This window comes from Loxodonta africana, chromosome 18 (genome assembly GCF_030014295.1).
Source record: "Loxodonta africana isolate mLoxAfr1 chromosome 18, mLoxAfr1.hap2, whole genome shotgun sequence".
Classification (NCBI taxonomy): Eukaryota; Metazoa; Chordata; class Mammalia; order Proboscidea; family Elephantidae; genus Loxodonta; species Loxodonta africana.
In genome coordinates this window covers 67,070,226-67,090,367 of record NC_087359.1, presented here as the reverse complement: position 1 = coordinate 67,090,367, position 20,142 = coordinate 67,070,226, and the positions used below count along the sequence as shown (strand labels likewise).

Here is a 20,142-nt window from a genome sequence, read left to right as displayed (position 1 = left end):
TAGAAGAAAACACAGGAATTAATTCTCATGACCCTGGATTTGGCAAAGGATTCTCAGATATGATGCCAAAAGCACAAAAAAATGCAAAGACAACCCACAGAGTGGAAGAAATATTTAAAAACCATGTATCTCATAAGGGACTTGTATTCAGAGTATATAAAGAACTCTCACAATTCAACTAAAAAAAAATTAAAAAATGGATTAAGGATAGATGTTTCTCCAAGAAAGATACGTAAATGGCCAATAACCACACAAATGCTCAACGTATTAGCCAAAACCACAATGAGACACCACTTCACACTCACTGGGATGGCTACAATAAAAAAATCAGATAATAACAATGTTGACAAGGATGTAGAATAATCACGATCCTCATATACAGCTGGTGGTAATGTAAAAATTTTGAGGGCAGTCACTTTGGACAACAATCTGGCAGTTCCTAAAATGATTAAACATAACTCGTCACTGTCGAGTCAATTCTGACTTGTAACAACCCTATAGGACAGAGTACAACTGCCCCATAGGGTTTTTAAGGCTGTAATCTTTACGGAAGCAGGCTGCCACATCTTTCTCCCTGGAGTAGCTGGAGGGTTCGAACCACCAACCTTTTGGTTAGCAGCTGAGTGCTTAACCACTGTACCACCAGGGCTCCCTCAGAGTTACCATATTATCCACCAAATCTATTCCTAGAGAAATGAAAGCATATGTTCACATAAAAACGTGTACATAAATGTATATAGCAGCATTATTCATAATATCCCAAAAAGCAGAAACAGCCCAAATATTCATTAACTTACAAATGAATATGGATACACAAATGTGGTATATACATATGATGGGATATCATTCAGACATAATAAAAATGAAGTAACGATACATGCTACAACATGGATGAACCCTGAAACCATTACACAAGGGGAAAGACATCAGTTGCAAAAAGCCAGATATTACATGAGTCCATTCATACGGAACGGCCAGACTTGGGAGATCTACAGAGATAGAAAGCAGATTCACGTTTGCTTAGGGCTAGAGGAAGGGATGGTGTTACAGGAGTGAGAAAGGGCACAGGATTTCTTTTTGAGATGATGAAAATGTTTTAAATTGACTGTGGTGATGGTTGCACATATCCTATGAATATGCTAACTAAAGCCCACTAAATTGTATGCTTTAAGTCAATGAAGTGTATGGTATGGGAATTATATCTCAATAAAGCTGTTTTAAAAAAATAGAAAGGATCAGCATTAGCCAAGACATCCTGTAAGAAAAACAAATGGCAGGACCTGCTTGACTGGGTATCAAGACTAGGAGTAACTAAGGTAGTAGAGCATTGGCGTAAGTAACATCAGGTATATCGATGGAAGACAACAGGGGACCCAGAAACGGCCTGCGCATGTGTGGACATGTGATGAATGACACAGTTGACACTGTGGAAGAGCGGGAAAAAAACAGTATTTTCAATAAATAGTGCCAGGCCAACTGGACATTCACATGGAAGAAAATGAAACTTGGTCTAGGAAAAAAAACACAGGAAACGGCTTCTTAACCTTGGCATAAGGAGGAGTGTCTTATAAAGGATACCAAAAATAAACAAAAACAAAAACCTTAATGAGTAAACTGAACTACATTAAAATGAAGAACTCTATTCATCAGAAGACACCAATGAGACACTAAAAAAGCAAGCCACAGAGTGGAGGAGATACAACACATACAACTGAGGAGGGGCTCATAGAGAACCCTACAAAAAAAAAAAAAAAAAAAGACCAGAGAGAAGAGAGCGGGGCAGGTAGGAAGAGAAAAAGAGAATAAAAGAAAGAGAGACAGGGACAGAGAAAAAAACCGAGGGAGGAGTGGGCAAGAGACTTGAATTGGTACTTCACAAAAGCACACACCTAAATGGCCGATACATACGTGAAAAAGTACTCGTACATTAGTCATCTGAAAAACGCAAATTAAACCACTGTTGATACCCTTGGCATGCCAACCAGGTGGCAAGGATGTGTAACAACTGTTCTTATACATTGTCGGTGGGAGTTGAAACGATAAAACTACTTAAAACAAAACAAGCTTTATCCATTACATTTGAGCAAACACTACCCGATGGCCCAGCACCTGTACTCCTGTGACTATGTCCAACAGAAATGCACACACACGTACCACGAGACAGATCTAAGAACTATCACCGCAGTTTTCTTTATAATCACCAAAGATCGGGAATAACTCAACGACTAGAAGAATTGTGATATACTCAAGAATATATCAAAGAATGTAAACAAACCACACAAACAGAATAGATGTCTCTCACAAAGCACTGCATGAAATAAAGCCAGCCCCCAAGAATATCTACCGCACAATTCCATTTTTATAAAGTCCCAAATCAGGCGAAACTGAAGTACAGCATTAGAAACTGAAGTAACAGTTAACTCTGCGGAGGCGAGAGGGAACACAGATTGGAAGGGGAGCATACAAGGGGGGGTTTCCTGGCTGCTGGTAATGTTCTTGTTCTTAACAGGGATAGTGGTTATACAGATGTTTGCTTTCTGGTAAATAACTAACCTGTAAATTTACATTTTGTACACTGTTCTAGAAGTATGTTGTTTTTCAATTAAAAAAAATAATTTGTTGCTTTGTCCACACTTTAATGTAAATCACACAAAAACACTAAATACTAAAACCTTAGAACTTTTTTAAAAAACTGTCTATAAACATTTCAAGATAAAAGAAAATCTCTCAATAAAACAGGAACATAAAATTTTCTCAACTTCATATGACAATCTGCCAAAATCCAACAGTAAGCATCATATATAACCATTCCAATTAAATTTGGGAGTGAAAAGGATGCCTCATTACAGTTATTATTCCATATTATACTGAATTAAAACCCATTCAATAAAGCAGAAGAAAGAAAAAAAGATATCAATATTACAAAGGAAGACACAAAACCATCCTTATCTTCAGGTAATCTCACCTATCTGGAAAAATACGAAAGAATTAGCCGCCAAAATCCTACATTTCATCAAACATCAGTTACAAAACATCATTATGTTTTATGTATTACGGTGTTGGCGAAGAATACTGAATATGTCATGGACTGCCAGAAGAATGATCAAATCTGTTTTGGAAGAAGTATGGCCAGAATGCTCCTTAGAAGCAGAGAATGGTGAGACTTTGACTCATGTACTTTGGACGTATTATCAGGAGAGATCAGGACCTGGAGAAGGACATCATGCTTGGTAACGTAGAGGATCAGTGAAAATAAGGAAGGCCCTCAACGAGATGGACTGACACAGTGGCTGCAACAATGGGCTCAAACATAGCAACGATTATGGGGATGGTGCAGGACTGGGCAGTGTTTCGTTCTGTCGCACACAGGGTCGTTATGAGTCAGAATCAACTTGACGGCACCTAACAACAATCAATAAAAAAAATAAAAAAATAAATTTTTTTTTTTTAATCAACAGGAAATTTTAAAATGTTGTCAATTAATTGTTAAGATGTCATTCACGTTAAGAACGCATCTGAATTTCAGAAATGTTCAAATGTGTACCTTAACCCGTTGCCACTGAGCCGATTCTGACTCATAGCGACCCTACAGGACAGAGTAGAGCTGTCAAACAGGGTTTCCAAGGAGCAGGTGGTGGCTTCAAACTGCTGATCTTTTGATTAGGAGCCAAGCTCTCAATCACTGTACCACCATGGCTAGAACCAATGAAATACAGTATTATAACAAATAAGAAATTTAGCAAGGTGTCAAATATAAGAGCAATGTCCAAATCTAACAGCTTTCCCATAACTAGCAATAACCAATGGTTAAATGTAATTAAAAAAAAAAGATCACATTCACATTAGCAATAAAAACTAGAAATAAACCTAACAAGAAATTTGTAAGGCTTTGATGCAGAAAATTCTAAAATTCAACTGACGGGAGGGGAAAAGGTAAGAATGGATGGGAAGACTCCATACTGTAAAGATATCATTTCTCCCCTAATTAGTCTACAACTCAGTGTAATCCCAATCTAAATCTCAACAGTATTTTTCATGGAACTTGACAAGCTCGCTCTAAATTCTTCTGGAAGATAACCAATGATCATCAGCAAAACTGTGACAAAGGAAAACAAAGAAGGAAGAATTGCCTTATCAGATATTAAAATATATAAGAAAGACTGATGGATTTGTCTCCAAAGCTAAAATTCCCTATACCAAAAGAGACATCATAAACCAATTACAAAGACAAGTGATTACATAGGAGAAAATATTTGCAATATATTTAAACCACAGAGGGATCATGATCCAGAATGTATAAAAAAACGCCTCTAAATCCATAAGCAAAAACATACAGCCCGGCAGAGATGGGCAAATGTTATGAACAGGCAAATCACAGAGAGGAAATAAATGTGGCCAAGAAACATGTGAAAGAAACCACAGCCCTCACTACGAATCAGGGAAATACAACATGAAACAGTAAGATGCCATTTTTCACCTATGAGATTAGAAATTGTTTTAAATTTGATAATACAGATACTTGGTGAGGGTATGAGGAAATACATACTAATGGTTGCAGCTAGTCAAAGTACAACTGTATGTCCACTTTTCAGGGCAATTTGGCAGCATCCATTTAAATTTACAATGTGCACACGATATAACCTAGCAGCAATTCCACTTTCTGAAATAACAAAAATTTGTTTATTACTTCCCTTAAAAAAGTACAAACATTTATGCATGTGTGTATACACGTATATATGCACACACATATAAAATGCATGTATGTGTGTGTATGTATAATTGCAGTAGTAGTAATAGCAACAGCATCATCAGAATCTGTCTGACTTCAGGTGGGGATAATGCCAATCAAGATCAGCCCAAGGCTGATCCTTACAACGTGGAGGTCAACATGTCTCCACCCTCCACCCTTTTTAGAATTCTGACACCAGCCGTCCCTCCCACAGCACTCTGTACTTCTGTGTTCGATACTCCATTGTAATGGCCGCACAGAGCTCACAGACCTTACTTACAGTTAAGTGGTTTATTAAAGAGGTAACAGGGTATAACTCAGGATCAGGAAGCATGTAGGCCAAGTCTCCCTTCTTCAGTTCGGGACAGCTCTCTCAGCTCCTCTCAGTCCCAAAGACAGGCTCCTCTTGGCCCTGCCTTCTGACACAACGAAATCTGCTGCAAGGCCCCTTCCAGGCCTGTCAGCGCCAGCTCTGCCACTGGGCCCCTTCTGGGGTCTGTTGCTGTTTTCACTGTTACAGTCCTTGACCTGTGTTACAGCTCTTTTAGGAGGTCCCTTGCCTCCTCTCTCTCTGCTCCTTCTTTCTTCCTTCTGCTTCTCTTCCTGATTTTTTCTGTCTGAAAAACCTCTGTGGGGCTGGCTGTACATATACGTGTGTACGTATGTACGTACGTATGTGTGTGTATACATATATACTTATATATATAAAAATATATAAATCCCACTGCCGTCAAGTCAATTCTGACTCATAGCGACCCTACAGGCCAGAGAAGAACTGCCCCATAGAGCTTCCAAGGAGCACCTGGCAGATTCAAACTGCTGACCTCTTGGTTAGCAGCCGTAGCACTTAACCACTATGTCACCAGGGTTTCCATCTATATATATGTAAATTTATGTGTGTGTGTGCGTGTATATATATATACACACACACGTATATATATTTGTATATATATGCATACATACACAACTTTTTGTCAATTTCAACACATGGCCCCTCCCAGTGGGGGGGGAGCAAACTGACCAATCCCCTCTCAGTGCCACAGACACACTATTTGCATAGTCCATTGACCAATCCCTGAAAGGTACATACCAATTACAGGGCAGGCTGCAGCCCAGGACCAAACAAAAAGTATCAAACCAAAGTGTTTATACTTTCCCAGGAAATGTAACAAACACTCTGATGTAGAAAACTAGTACAAAGGTTAACTCCTTAAGGCTTAGGAAGAAAAACCTGAGAGAGAGGGAGAGAGAGGGGGAGAGAGAGGGGGAGAGAGAGGGGGAGAGAGAGGGGGAGAGAGAGGGGGAGAGAGAGGGGGAGAGAGAGGGGGAGAGAGAGGGGGAGAGAGAGGGGGAGAGAGGGGGGAGGGGGGGAGAGGGGGAGAGAGGGGGGGAGAGGGGGGAGAGAGGGAGGGAGAGAGAGTGTGTGTGTGTGTGTGTACACGTACCATTAAAATGGAAACACATAAACTCTAAAAGTAAGGTAGGGTTCTAACTTCTGGCTCTGCAGAAATTTACTTTGGGTTAGCTCAAAAGCTCTGATATAAGAATAGAGGCTTTTACTTCTCCACCCTCCTCTACGGGAGAACGCTCTAGCTTCCAACCTAAGGAAGCATCTTGGTTACCACTCACTTACCCTAGTTAAAGTGCATCTATCATGGACTAGGTTCTAAATTCTGATTTTCCCCTCAATGCAGTAACTGTGACAGTCCAGACAGTGTCAAAGAATAAAATATCCGGCAATAAACACCTGAAGGCACATACCAGCAAGAAGCTTCTTTGCTACTGCAGGTCGCCTCATTTCCTGTGGAAACATCTCCTTTGCTCCAGGGAGGCTCCTCTCGCTCTTTGACGATGTACTTGGCCACTTCTCTAAGGCCTTTGGGCTACCAACTGGAAATTTGTTCCGAACTTCAGAGACACATCTCTTCACCTTTTTTGGTGACAGTTTCTTTTCCAGAAGGGATTCCAAGTCCTGCCATGAAACAGTCAATTACCGTCTTGGCTTATATCACAAATGAACATTTTTTTTTTTAAATAATTTTTATTGAGCTTTAAGTGAACGTTTACAAGTCAGTCTGTCACATATAAGCTTATATACACCTTACTCCATACTCCCGCTTACTCTCCCCTTAATGAGTCAGCCCTTCCAGTCTCTCCTTTCGTGACAATTTTGCCAGTTTCTAACCCTCTCTACCCTCCTATCTCCCCTCCAGACAAGAGATGCCAACACAGTCTCAAGTGTCCACCTGATACAAGTAGCTCACTCTTCATTCTTCATCACAAAAGAACATTTTTAATTGCCAAACTAAAATAAGGACTCTACAGAAAACTGTTAATAAATCTCTTACAGTCAACCAATTGCTGTTTCACTTAAATTTAAAGCTTTATTATTTAGGACATCAAATTAATAAATTTCTGCATTTTTTTTACATGTTTAGTTCACTAAAAGCAATAGCAAAGAATGACTACTTTTAAGAGTATCTAAAACATAAAATTTTGATCATCTTTTTAGAAATTAACTATAGTCCTCAAAATATAATCCTATATGCTGTTAAACCGTTTTAATTCTCAATGAAAACCTCACAAACTCAAGTAGTATTTTCAGTGAGCAGACATACTATATTTAACATAAATTTTATAAACTAAAGGAAACTTAAGGTCAGTGGCTTTGCTCACTCATCTACCATAATACTGGTAGGAGACCTGTTTCCCCCCTGCCTAAAAGAGGCATACCTTTCAGGTACCCACATTCATCACCAGGCAGAATAAAGGCCTAGTCTCTATCTAGTCTACACAAAATAAGGATAAGTGAGCACAGCCAGGGAGATTTAGTTCAGATAATAATAAAGTACTCCTTAGAAAAGCTGTGGGATGGTGTAACAACCACAAGAAGGATAATAAATTTTTTGCACTCAATATTTTCAAAAGTAAGAGAGATAAACATTACGTTAAGAAAATTTACTTGAGTACTATTACTCAAAATTTGGAAGAGGGACTAGATAATCTCAAGAGCCTTTCTAGGAATATGAAGATTTATCCTTCAAAAGGAATCATTTTGGACAATAATGTTTCTTGTGGGTAAGCTGAAGAAGCATCACGTGACTTGGTACGTTGCCTAAAGTTCTGGGATCTGCATCTGATGATGATATTTCTGACAGTGTGCTGTGACACAAGAATGTGCCCAATGAAAAGCACATATTCACTGTGTGATGGAATTTTAAAGGCAGAAAGGGCTTTAAAGACAACGAAGGAGCTTGCTAATGGAGGAACCAGCGTGTCACTTAGTCCAGAATTCTCCCCGCTACGCCACCTTTTTCTTCAGCTAACAGTTCTTACCATGCCATATTAACATACAGATCACCTTTTTATTTGTCAGTGAAAATACATGGTGTAGTGGAAATAACACTGGAATGAGAATCAGGAGATAGAAATTTGATTCCCAGCCTCAAGAGAAGTACTTGTGCAATCCCTCTGACCTTTTTTTTTTTTTTTTAAATCTGTAAAATAGTGACAATAAAACCTGTTGCAAATCACAGTGCTGCAGTAGGGATCAAATGGCATAATTATGTGGTAATGCTCTACAGACTTCAGAAAACTACCGAGATTCAGGGAACGGTGTCAGGACTGTCTCTGTCACAGATTAGAACGGAGAACACCATCCGTTCCTGATCAGCACATCCAGGGAAGGCCGATCACAGGATCTGAGGCTGTTTGTCTTCTAAGATCCATCAAGATTAAACACTGAGTACTTTTTCTATTTTCCTTTCCTATGCTAATAAATTCCTTGCTAATTGGCAAGGTCAGGGACAAAATATTCTGTTTAGCTAATGGATCTGGTTAAGAGTTGTTATATGCCACCAATTCTCAAAGAAGTAAAATACAATAATATAGACTAGATGGTAAAAATCATAAAATAAAAACCAAGTACCTCTTCAACCGCTGTGAAGCATTAACTTACTAGGCAGCAGTTTTTTCTTACATTCTCCATAAACCCTAATGAAACTAGGTGACAGCATTACTTCCCTGCTTAGAAACAACACACGTTTAACATGGCTTGGAGCCCATCTCGTACCTCAATTTGTTGCAGGATATCTATAACAACGTCAGGGACAGAAGGGTCAGAATCCAGCTTGGCAGAACACAGTGAAAGCTGGCGGATGAGACTTCCTAGCTCCCGACCCCGCGCGGGAACCGGGTATTCCCCTCGGTCGGTAAACTGAGTGACAAACATCTGTAAGGCTCGAATAGCTCCACGGTGGGCAGCTGCCAGCCTAGACATTGCCCATGACTGGTAATAAATGAGACGGGAAAAGTGAATTTGATATTCAGAACTTCCTAATACTAACCCAACCCATAAATTAGAGTATTTACAATCCATCTTCTTTCTACAGAAAGCTCTTCCTATGGTGAAAACTTTTTCATAGTAAAGAAAACTGCAAAGCTTAAAGGTTTTCTAACGACAAAACCTTTTCTTCCTATTCTCAGTTTCTTATATCAGCAGCAACAACAATAATAATTTATTTTTCCGAATCTGTTTGTTGGAAGGCAACCTCCTATTCAGAATGAAGTGTTCACTCCTTCACTGCAAATTCTATTAATGCAGAGAACCCACATATAATACCAACACTGGAAATGTAATTTATAAAAAGTATTAATCATAATTTAATTGCATCATACCTTCTTAGTGTGCTTAATTTTATGTGGACTCAATTTATCCAATTCTTCCTGGATTTCTTTTACCTGTTTTTGTAAAGGGGGAAAAATGATAAACTTTATACCTTTCCATTGATCTTTTTTGTACAAAAGAATACATCTTGTCCAAACATAACCATCATTAACTCAGGTCAGTTGAAAATGAAATAGGCTCTTCATTCATGCACCCAAAAAACAGTTACTGGTTTCCAGCTGGAGATGGCAACTGGAGCACAGTGCTCCCCTTCCATCCCTCGGTCTCTGATATAACAAGAATTTAACATGAAGGAGCAGAGGTGGAGGTGAGTCTGGAAAGGCAGGGGGTCCAGATCACCAAGTCTTAAGTGCCATGCCAAAGAACGCAGCCATACGGTACCTGGCTACCACCACCGACTGCTGTGACAAGGATCGCAACAGAGAGTCCTGGACAGAGTAGGAGAAAAATGTAGAACAAATTCAAATTCACAAAAAAAGACCAGACTTACTGGTCTGACAGAGACTGGAGGAACTCCTCAAACTATGGCCCCCGGACACCCTGCTAACTCAGAAGTGAAGCTACCCCCAAAGTTCACCTTTAGTCAAAGATTAGACAGGCCTATAAAACAAACAATAATACAAGTGAGGTACGTGCTTCTTAGTTCAATCAAGTATACAAGATTGAATGGGCAACACCGGGTCAAAAGCAAAGATGAGAAGGCAGGAAGAGACAGGAAATTTGGAGGAATGGATACTGAGAACCCAGAGTGGAAGGGGTGAGTGTTGACATATTGTGGGGATTGCACCCAATGTCATGCAAACAATTTGTGTATAAATTTTTGAATGAGAAACTAATTTGCACTGTAAACTTTCACCTAAAACACAAAATTAAAAAAGAATGCAGGCTTTATCCTATAAGTTATAGAGATTCACTGAAGCCTTTTAAGCAGAGGTCTAACATTGTAAAACTCGTATTTTAGAACAATTTCTATGGCAGCAAAGTAGAGTAAGGACTGAAATACAATCCAAGAAGAATACGGAACACAGTCCAATTCAGGCATTTTCTTTTAAATGAAAGAGTCAAGTTTTTGGTTCAAGTAACAGGGCAAAGATGTGACTCCAGTCATCAGAAATGAGTTAAAGGCAGATTAACGAGTAAGATACTAAGTTTACAACAAACATTTTAAAAAATCTATCCATGATGTCAAGACTGTAAATGCCGGTTTATCAGCCACTAAATGTGCCCTGAAAAACACTTAACATAGTCTTTTTTTCCCCCATTACCAGAATGTGAATGTACTACTATTGTTACAGGAATAATCAAATTATTTACTATCTACTAAGCTACTACTGGAGCCCTGGTGGCGCACTGGTTAAAGTGCCAGGCTGCTAACGAAAGGGTCACTGGTTAGAACCCACTGGCTGCTCTGTGGGAGAAAGATGTGGCAGTGTGCTTCCACGAAGATTTACAGCCTTGGAGACCCTATGGGGCAGTTCTACCCTATCCTGTAGGGTCGCTACGAGTTGGAATCAAGTCAACGCAGTCAGTTTGGTTTTGGTAAGCTCCTACTAGGTTATAAACATCGGACAGACGGGAAACTAACAAGGTCCCTTTCCTCTAGGACCAGGGTTTGCAAGAAGAGGACTGTGAATTGCCAGCTTTATGTGCAAAAATTTTTTTTTTCTGGGGAAAAGGTCCAAGAGTCTACTGTCTGCAAAAGTCAAGAACCACATCCTAAGGAGTCTGGCCATTCCCATGTAATATACCAATAGACATAAAGGCCAATGCCAAAAAGAAAAATAATTACTTGTCCACAGGTTCAACACCTAGCCTCACAAACTCAGAAGCATTCATGTAGGTTACATTGCTGCTAATATTTCTGAGCCAGAAAGAATTCCTTAGAAATTCAGTACACCAAGTGGAACGTCCCACTCCTCCTGGGCTTTCCCACCTGCTGCTGGAGGACGTAGAGCATCCGTGCAGAACGCACGGCTTGCTCCTGTCTCCTGGTTCGGACTCGCCGCTCTTCATCTGGATCCAAGGCCTCTTCTATTTTATCTGCAAAGATTGTTTTCCCCAAGAGTGGATTATAAACCATATATAAAAATTTTTAAAGATTTCAATTACTCAAAAGAGGTAACACATTTTTAAATCTCAATTTTTATTAAGGAAAAAAAAAATGAGGCAGGTTTAACAAAAAATTTCTATCATTCATCAGCCAAGAAACCAGGAATGTCTGGGCCGATGTGCTGACTCAGACGTGGAAGGGCCTTGACGACATGGACTGGACCGAGTTCCCCTCCAGGCAGAGATTCCCTGAACTAATCCCACTGGACAGACTACAGCCCTGTGAGGCATCACTCACTACTTCAGAATTCTTCATATTGAGCCAAAAATCTGTCATACTTTCTGTTTTTTCGGAAAGCCTCTGTTGGCCTATTTTTAAGTTTAGTGAGATTACTTTCATACTTTCTTATCTTGAATCAAAAAGAGAAATCCTTTTTCAAAAAGAGAGCACGTTAAAATGCCAAGTGCTAAAACTACTAAGTGTCTAACGTCTTCATGTATTTGTCAGGAAGCACACCCTTGTACACACTGATGCTCCGCATTTTCAAAAGGTTGGTTCAAAAAAATTGTTTCTGGAAGATTGCCTGAGGGAGATGCAGTCTTTCTGTTCCTCCCAGGCAGTGGTTTTCAAAGACGTTTACAGAAATTCTTGGGCAGAGCCCCAAAATACAAATCAGCTAAGAGCAGTATTTCATTAGGATGTGTATTTCAGAAGTCTAAATTTTTAGTGTTTACACTTAAAAGGCCAAACAATGAAAACAGTAAGCCAGTTTTGAAGAAAGCAAAAACGTGCAATCAGGAAGGGCAGATACTGACGCGGCCTTACAGGAGCCTACGCAGCCCCGTGACTTCTCTCCCATTTGAGCTGCACAGTAAGTAGGAAACTCGGGGTCACACGCTCCTCTGCACAGTAAGTAGGAAACTCGGGGTCACACGCTCCTCTGCACAGTAAGTAGGAAACTCGGGGTCACACGCTCCTCTGCACAGTAAGTAGGAAACTCGGGGTCACACGCTCCTCTGCACAGTAAGTAGGAAACTCGGGGTCACACGCTCCTCTGCACAGTAAGTAGGAAACTCGGGGTCACACGCTCCTCTGCACAGTAAGTAGGAAACTCGGGGTCACACGCTCCTCTGCACAGTAAGTAGGAAACTCGGGGTCACACGCTCCTCTGCACAGTAAGTAGGAAACTCGGGGTCACACGCTCCTCTGCACAGTAAGTAGGAAACTCGGGGTCACACGCTCCTCTGCACAGTAAGTAGGAAACTCGGGGTCACACGCTCCTCTGCACAGTAAGTAGGAAACTCGGGGTCACACGCTCCTCTGCACAGTAAGTAGGAAACTCGGGGTCACACGCTCCTCTGCACAGTAAGTGGGAAACTCGGGGTCACACGCTCCTCTGCACAGTAAGTGGGAAACTCGGGGTCACACGCTCCTCTGCACAGTAAGTGGGAAACTCGGGGTCACACGCTCCTCTGCACAGTAAGTGGGAAACTCGGGGTCACACGCTCCTCTGCACAGTAAGTGGGAAACTCGGGGTCACACGCTCCTCTGCACAGTAAGTGGGAAACTCGGGGTCACACGCTCATCTGCACAGTAAGTGGGAAACTCGGGGTCACACGCTCCTCTGCACAGTAAGTGGGAAACTCGGGGTCACACGCTCATCTGCACAGTAAGTGGGAAACTCGGGGTAACACGCTCCTCTGCACAGTAAGTGGGAAACTCGGGGTCACACGCTCCTCTGCACAGTAAGTGGGAAACTCGGGGTCACACGCTCCTCTGCACAGTAAGTGGGAAACTCGGGGTCACACGCTCCTCTGCACAGTAAGTGGGAAACTCGGGGTCACACGCTCCTCTGCACAGTAAGTGGGAAACTCGGGGTCACACGCTCCTCTGCACAGTAAGTGGGAAACTCGGGGTCACACGCTCCTCTGCACAGTAAGTGGGAAACTCGGGGTCACACGCTCCTCTGCACAGTAAGTGGGAAACTCGGGGTCACACGCTCCTCTGCACAGTAAGTGGGAAACTCGGGGTCACACGCTCCTCTGCACAGTAAGTGGGAAACTCGGGGTCACACGCTCATCTGCACAGTAAGTGGGAAACTCGGGGTCACACGCTCATCTGCACAGTAAGTGGGAAACTCGGGGTCACACGCTCATCTGCACAGTAAGTGGGAAACTCGGGGTCACACGCTCCTCTGCACAGTAAGTGGGAAACTCGGGGTCACACGCTCCTCTGCACAGTAAGTGGGAAACTCGGGGTCACACGCTCATCTGCACAGTAAGTAGGAAACTCGGGGTCACACGCTCACCTGAATACAAATGAAGTGACTCCAGCAGGGTTTTTTAACTGCTCACCTTGCGGACGATTCTGACGTAACCCGCCTACAGAGCAGCAGCTCAGGAAGCACTAGAGGGCACGTCGGTGCCACTGAAAGGGTGGTCGGGAAGGGGGCCGCCCACAAACCGTTATCAGTCCCCAGCAAGATAAGTACAGAAATTCAAAGTATGCATTTACACGTTTTTATAGCAGTTTGCCATTGTTGCGACATTTTTATTATACTTTACGGAAGTACTGATTTGCGACTGAGTGAAAATGAAAAACAAAAAACCCAGTCCTTCCCCACAAATAGTTGAGCACTGCCCTAGAGATTCACCTGGATCAGACCAGATCACCAGAGCCGTGGCCTCACGGCTGGGGAGTCGCGCCACAGACCAACACTGAGGGGCATTGTAGGGAACGAGCCTCAGCGCATTTGTTATTTTCATGCAGGGCTGTTTCTGAATCGTTCATCATATTAGACAATTGTTTTTTCTCTTTTCAACTTTGTGAATTCTGGCTGCTAGAAAGCTTGGAGACACATCTGTAACCTGTCCCTTAGAAATCTGATTTTTCCCTGTACCGCAATGTCCTCGTTTGCCTGTTTGTGTTTGATTCTGTTCAATCACAGGTGTTTTTGTGAGGCACCTTAAGTTCCTTACATAACCTCACGGGACACATACGCATATACAAGTGAAATGTGATATGCAAAGGCTAATTCTAGCTCCTTCGGATGTTCCACTGCTTACTTCTTGCAGTCTGAAAGCTGGGCTCCATCCCCCTAGTTATTAGCTATGATAACCCCAAATTCTCCACAGACAATCAATCACCTTCTACCCGGACGTACACAGGCATGCAGAACACTGAAGACCCGTAGCGTTGAAAGTGTACGATCATCACACACCTTCCTTCTTACACTATGATCAGAGATTTCACACTCAGTATACCCACAACTTTCCCGTCACTGGTGTGTGCTCATCTGACTATCACTGAACTTAAAACTCCTTTTATCTATAGTACGCATACACTGTGCCCTTTTTTTTTTTTTAAAGTAAATTCAAAATAATTTTGCCAGGACTTCTGGATAAGCAAGAAAAACATCAGAGGATGGTCTGCACTCTGGTGCCAGAAGACCTAAGGTGCAGACAGCAGGTACCCCAAATCCTAGCTGGCCCTCAGCCAGCCCGCTTACAAAGAGCAGCCTACGGGGGAGAGCTGCTTCAAAGACCTCTGCTGGAAACAGGGATTAGAACGGGGCAACCTCTTCAGGGGCAAAGACAATACTCAAAGTCAAAGTCCAACTGTCTTGTCATGAGTGTTCACACTCAAGTGAACCAACAAACAGGAGGATGGAGGGGAGTTTGGGAGGCCCAGAGGAATGTATCTCAACTACCCCACACTCACGGCATCTCCTCCAAGTGAAGAATCTAATTTTTCTCACCTTTTTTAGTTACTTCTTCAATTTTGTGGATACAACTGCTCAGTTCTTTCTGGAGCCGCTGAACTTCTAACAGGCTTTTGTGTTCACCTGTCTTGGGGTGTGGCTGAAGTCCCGGATCCCGGGTGGGTGGCGAATTTGGCACGGTAAGGTCTGATTGTCCTGGATGAGATGTGTACAGGTATACCTTGGCACCTGAGCTGGAAATTTCGACTCTGGATGGCTGGTGGCTGTGTGGAAAGCCTTCCTGCCTTTTGGTTTCCTTCCTTTCTAGCCTGTGTTCAGGTATCCCAGACTTCATATGTCCACATTTCTGAGGGGTCTGGGGCTGACTTCTGAGATGATGTCCTTTCACATGTTCTTCAAACTGTCTTCGTTTCACATCCCGTTTGGCCAGGTGGACAGCATAGCTGAGTTTCTCTTCTGATATGACGGAAAATGAAACAGAGCTGCTCAGGTCAGGCCCGTCTCTAGAACTGACATCTTTACAATGGTGGGATTCGTTGTAGGAGTGCTTCAGCTTTTCAATTCTAATTGCATGTGGACAAGAATACCTGATTGCCAAGCTGCTTGAATGAGTGGGAACATTCCTATTAAACTGCAACTGGTTCTTCAAAAAACAGATAAATAAAAGTAAGTACACATTAAATTAATGACATATTGCATAGCTGGTATACGTCTCTGATCAAGTTTCTAAAATTTCACCCAGAAGATTATTAGTGCTAAGACGGATTTTCTGTGGTACTGACGGAATCAGCCTGAGGGCACCGCACCCCCCTGGTTCTATCCCATAATCACCCAGTCCCACAGTCTTATTCTGTTTACTAAGATCATACTGGGATCTTCCTCTAAAAATCAACCCAAAAGGCTTCAAGCAGCAACCACTTAAGTTCCTCACTCCCCAATTAGCACTTCTGTACTGTTCCCAAATGCAAGGCTCTAAAAGTGACCGACCCGTTACGACTTTCCTGGAAACTGCTCCACAGTGGTCCCACACAGCCACTCCAGATCTCAGCCCTTTGACTACGCCTCTTCAGATCTTCCCGTGATTTCTCACCCAATGCCTGGACCACATCTTTTAGCCTGCAGCTCAGTGGATCTTGCGCCAAACATTCTACTTATGCTTTACTGTGTGAGCTTAAGTTTTAGTGAATTTTAATTACAGTGGATACACGTTTTGTCTTTCGTTTAACATGGGCGTGTTTCTATATTCCTCCAGTTTTTATTATTTTTCACGATTTCGTATCCTAAAATCCAGTGAATGGCTTTTTCACACTTAATTATAACACTATTCTCAAACATTTAGTTTGTTCCAGATTTTCCACCAATAAAACTATTACTTGGATTAATATTTCAATGCATTTATTTTATCTCTTTTAAAATTATTTCTGTAGGATAAATTCTCTGTCCTGGGATTATTAGGTCAAACGGAACAAACAATTTATGGCTTTAAGTATGCATACTCCTGAAGAGACCTGTTAGATGGGTAAACAAGAGGATCTGTGCCTACAAACTCAACAAACCTTGTGCTGTGGCGCCCTGACTTCAAAGAAGACCTCCCCCATCATGATTAAGTAACTGTGTGTATATGTAATATCTGTATAAAAGTCAGTTTAAAAAAAATTGTGAGAAAACTTCAATTACAGAAAAAAGAGTAGTCAAAAACCTGACTAGAGGAAAAAAGGGTTATCATCAGACACAGAGTACCTGAAACTTATAGACATATTTGGGAAAGATCTTTCCCTCAAAGAGTCTAAATAAAGCTAAAATGTCCAGGAACTTTGATAAAGATTCAAGAAAAAAAATGAGTAGGCTTCTCTTTATCTGGGTGTGGGGAAAGGCCTTCTAACTATGACTCAAAATCCAGACACAACAAAAGAAAAGACGGACAAATACGACTACATACGAATTAAAAACAAAACCCGCAGTCAAAAGAACTGACAAACTGGGAGAAAATATTTGCCACAGAAATCAAATATGAAGGACTAATAACCTTACATATACAGACACCTTAAAAATTAAGGTGGAAAAAAAAAAAGATCAAAATCCAATAGAAAATGGGAAAAACACATAAACTAAAATATTCCAAAAAATATATAAATATGGCCCTTAAACAGATAAAAAGATGTTCAATATCATGAGAAAAATATAAATGAAAACTACACTGAAATATCTATAAGATTAGCAAAAGTCAAAAAACTATAACAACACATTCTCTTGGTGAGGCTATGGGGAAATGAGCACTCTCGTGCTCGTGGGAAGGCAGACTGATCCAACCCTCTTCGAGGAGAATTTGGCAACGTCTAACAAGACTACATATGTGTTTACCTTCTGACCCAGCAGTCTCACTGCTAGGAATTTACCCCCAATAATACATATGCATGGGGTTATTCATTGCTAAATTGTTTGTAATTGCAAACTGTTGCAATCATCCTAAATGTCCATGTAGGAGAGTGGCTGAAAAACTATGGTTCAGCCACACAGTGGAGTACCTTGTAGATATAACAAATAATGAGGGAGCTCTCTGTGAACTGAGGTGGAGTGATTTCTCAAACATATTGCTCAGCAAAAAGTGCAAAGTGCAAAAAGAGTATAATATGCTATCCTTCACATAAGGGGGAAAAAAAGGGACGTGAAAAAATATACATGTACCTGATTATTCATGCAAAAAAAAAAAAAACCCAGGAAAGACAAACCAGAGGCTGGGATGAGTTATCTACAGGTTGTGGGTGGGAACTGGTGGTAGGGATAGAGAGAACACCACCTCTGTGAATCTATTTTTGTACAGGTATATCTGGAACTATGTTAATGTTCCACGCATACCAGAAAGAAGAAGAGAGGGAAGGAAAGGAGGAGGAAGAAAAAAAAGTCCATGAAGATGGATGAAACGCCTAAAAATGAATACAAGCAGAAACAAATGAACGGAACTAAATTTCAAATGAGTAACGTAAATACACTATAAAGTGGGGTGAAAAAAAATCATCCAAAGTATCTTCTGAACATGGTACTTGGACTATACGTCCTCAGGATAAAGGCGAAAAGTACTCTAAACAAATGTTGAACTCTAATTTGTAAGCTTCCTTTTTTTTGCAGAGGCATGAGTTGAAATTCTGAAGCTACTTTTTGTGCATTCTAGGATTGGGTAAGTAAGTAAACGTATGGTAGATAATGACAGCCAGGTTTCATAGTGTCGGAGAAGGGGGTTATAAATACGGAAAGTGCTGGACTGAAGTTGGAGACAGCTGTGTGAACTCACGGGTTTTAATTTAGATACGCAGAAGGAAAAATACTTTAAATGATGGAAAGAAAGAAGTGGATACAGAAATATGTGAGTGTGGACCTGTATACAAGTATTTGTGTTTGCATGTACATATACACCCAAGTATAAACATGTACTTTCTAACTCTGTTCTCTGAGAGGGCCTAGAAACAATGACATGTCAGTAGTAATGAGAATACCTAGTACCCAGATACTCATTTCTGAATACCATTCTGCACTTAAAGGAGACCAGGGTTCCTTGGATAAATGGATGATTCCAGGGCTGGACAAGGAAATGACAAGCTGAGTCTGGAATATCTGTTTGGATTATGTTTGTGTGGCCAAAAGTGATCTAAGATTAATGTGAACATGTCAAAGGGACAGAGGAGCCAGCCTGAAGTGACTCTTTTCATAGACAATGTGAACATCAAAATAAACAATGATAAAGAATTTAACCTACTGAATAACTTGAGAAATGAGGCCACCCTAATATATAAATGAAAAAGAGAAGAGAAAGCTCTTCCTTACAGTAAGAGACCAAATAAACATAGAAGGCATTATGAAGTTAGAAAACCACCATTTGCCAACCATCAAAATAAAAACCTGATTCAGGCAAGAATCAGTAATACATGCTAAAACTAGTGGATGAGTGTGAGAAAGAAAAGGATATTTACAAAATCTCAAAGATAAGAGACTTTACAAACGTTAAGAGTAACTACAATGGAGATCTCAATCAAATGATGTAAGTCAGCACTGCCAGCAGTAGGACCAATCTACAGCATGTGCCTCCTGATAGGATGCTCTGAGGAGGACTCCACATCATTTCGGTGGTTTTCCTGCCAAAAGTGTAACCTAAATCTAATGAGAAGACATTAGACAAACTCCAATTGAGGGAAAATTCTGAAACAACTGGGCTGTATTCTTCAAAAATAGAACTGCCACGAAATACAGAAATTGTTCAGGTTAAAGGAGATTAAAGTGACAACAAAATATAACTCATAATCTTGGCTTTTCTTTTGCTATAGAAGACATTATCGAGACAACTGACAAGATCTCAATAAAGTCTATGGACTATAAACCAAACCAAAACCAAACCCAGCGCCGTCGAGTTGATTCCGACTCACAGTGACCCTATAGGACAGAGTAGACCTGCCCCATAGAGTTTCCAAGGAGCGCCTGGCGGATTTGAACTGCCAACGCTTTGGTTAGCAGCCATAGCACTTAACCACTACGCCACCAGGGTTTCCCTATACGGTATAAAAAATATGAGAGTATTATTTCAATATTAACTTCCTGAGTTTTATCACTGTGCTCTGGTATATATAGGCGAATTCTTAATAGTGGTAAAAGGACAGCCTGTCTGCAACTTACTCAAACCGTTCAGAAAATATGGCTGTGTGTGCATGTGTGGGGGGAAAGAGAGAGGGACAAAGGGAATGTTAACATTTGGGGAATATGGTAGGATGGTATCCAGGAATTCTGGGTACTATTCTTGCAATTTTTCTGTCAGTCTGATATTAATTCAAAAAAAATTTTTTTTTTCCAAACCACAATGAGGTATTGCTACACACCCTCCAGAACGGTTAAAAGGAAGAAGATTCATAACACCAAGCACTGGCAAAGATGTAGGGCAACTAGAGCTCCCACACCTTGTCAGTAAGAAT

The 20,142-nt window shown here is 41.1% G+C and overlaps 1 protein-coding gene across 5 annotated transcripts in view; it reads right to left on the bottom strand.

Annotated features, from left to right (window-relative positions):
• KIAA0753 (KIAA0753 ortholog) overlaps positions 1-20,142 on the bottom strand; it is a 55,099-nt gene that overhangs the window by 32,847 nt on the left and 2,110 nt on the right. For 4 of the 5 annotated variants that reach the window (XM_003416714.4, XM_023556329.2, XM_064271623.1 and 1 more), the window contains exons 2-6: positions 15,224-15,830; positions 11,350-11,456; positions 9,407-9,469; positions 8,802-9,017; positions 6,491-6,701 (exon numbers count right to left, since the gene is read on the bottom strand). In XM_003416714.4, coding sequence (XP_003416762.1) covers positions 6,491-6,701; positions 8,802-9,017; positions 9,407-9,469; positions 11,350-11,456; positions 15,224-15,830 — 1,204 coding nt within the window. The remainder of the gene's footprint in view (positions 1-6,490; positions 6,702-8,801; positions 9,018-9,406; positions 9,470-11,349; positions 11,457-15,223; positions 15,831-20,142) is intronic. The other variant, XM_064271624.1, reaches the window with a different exon arrangement.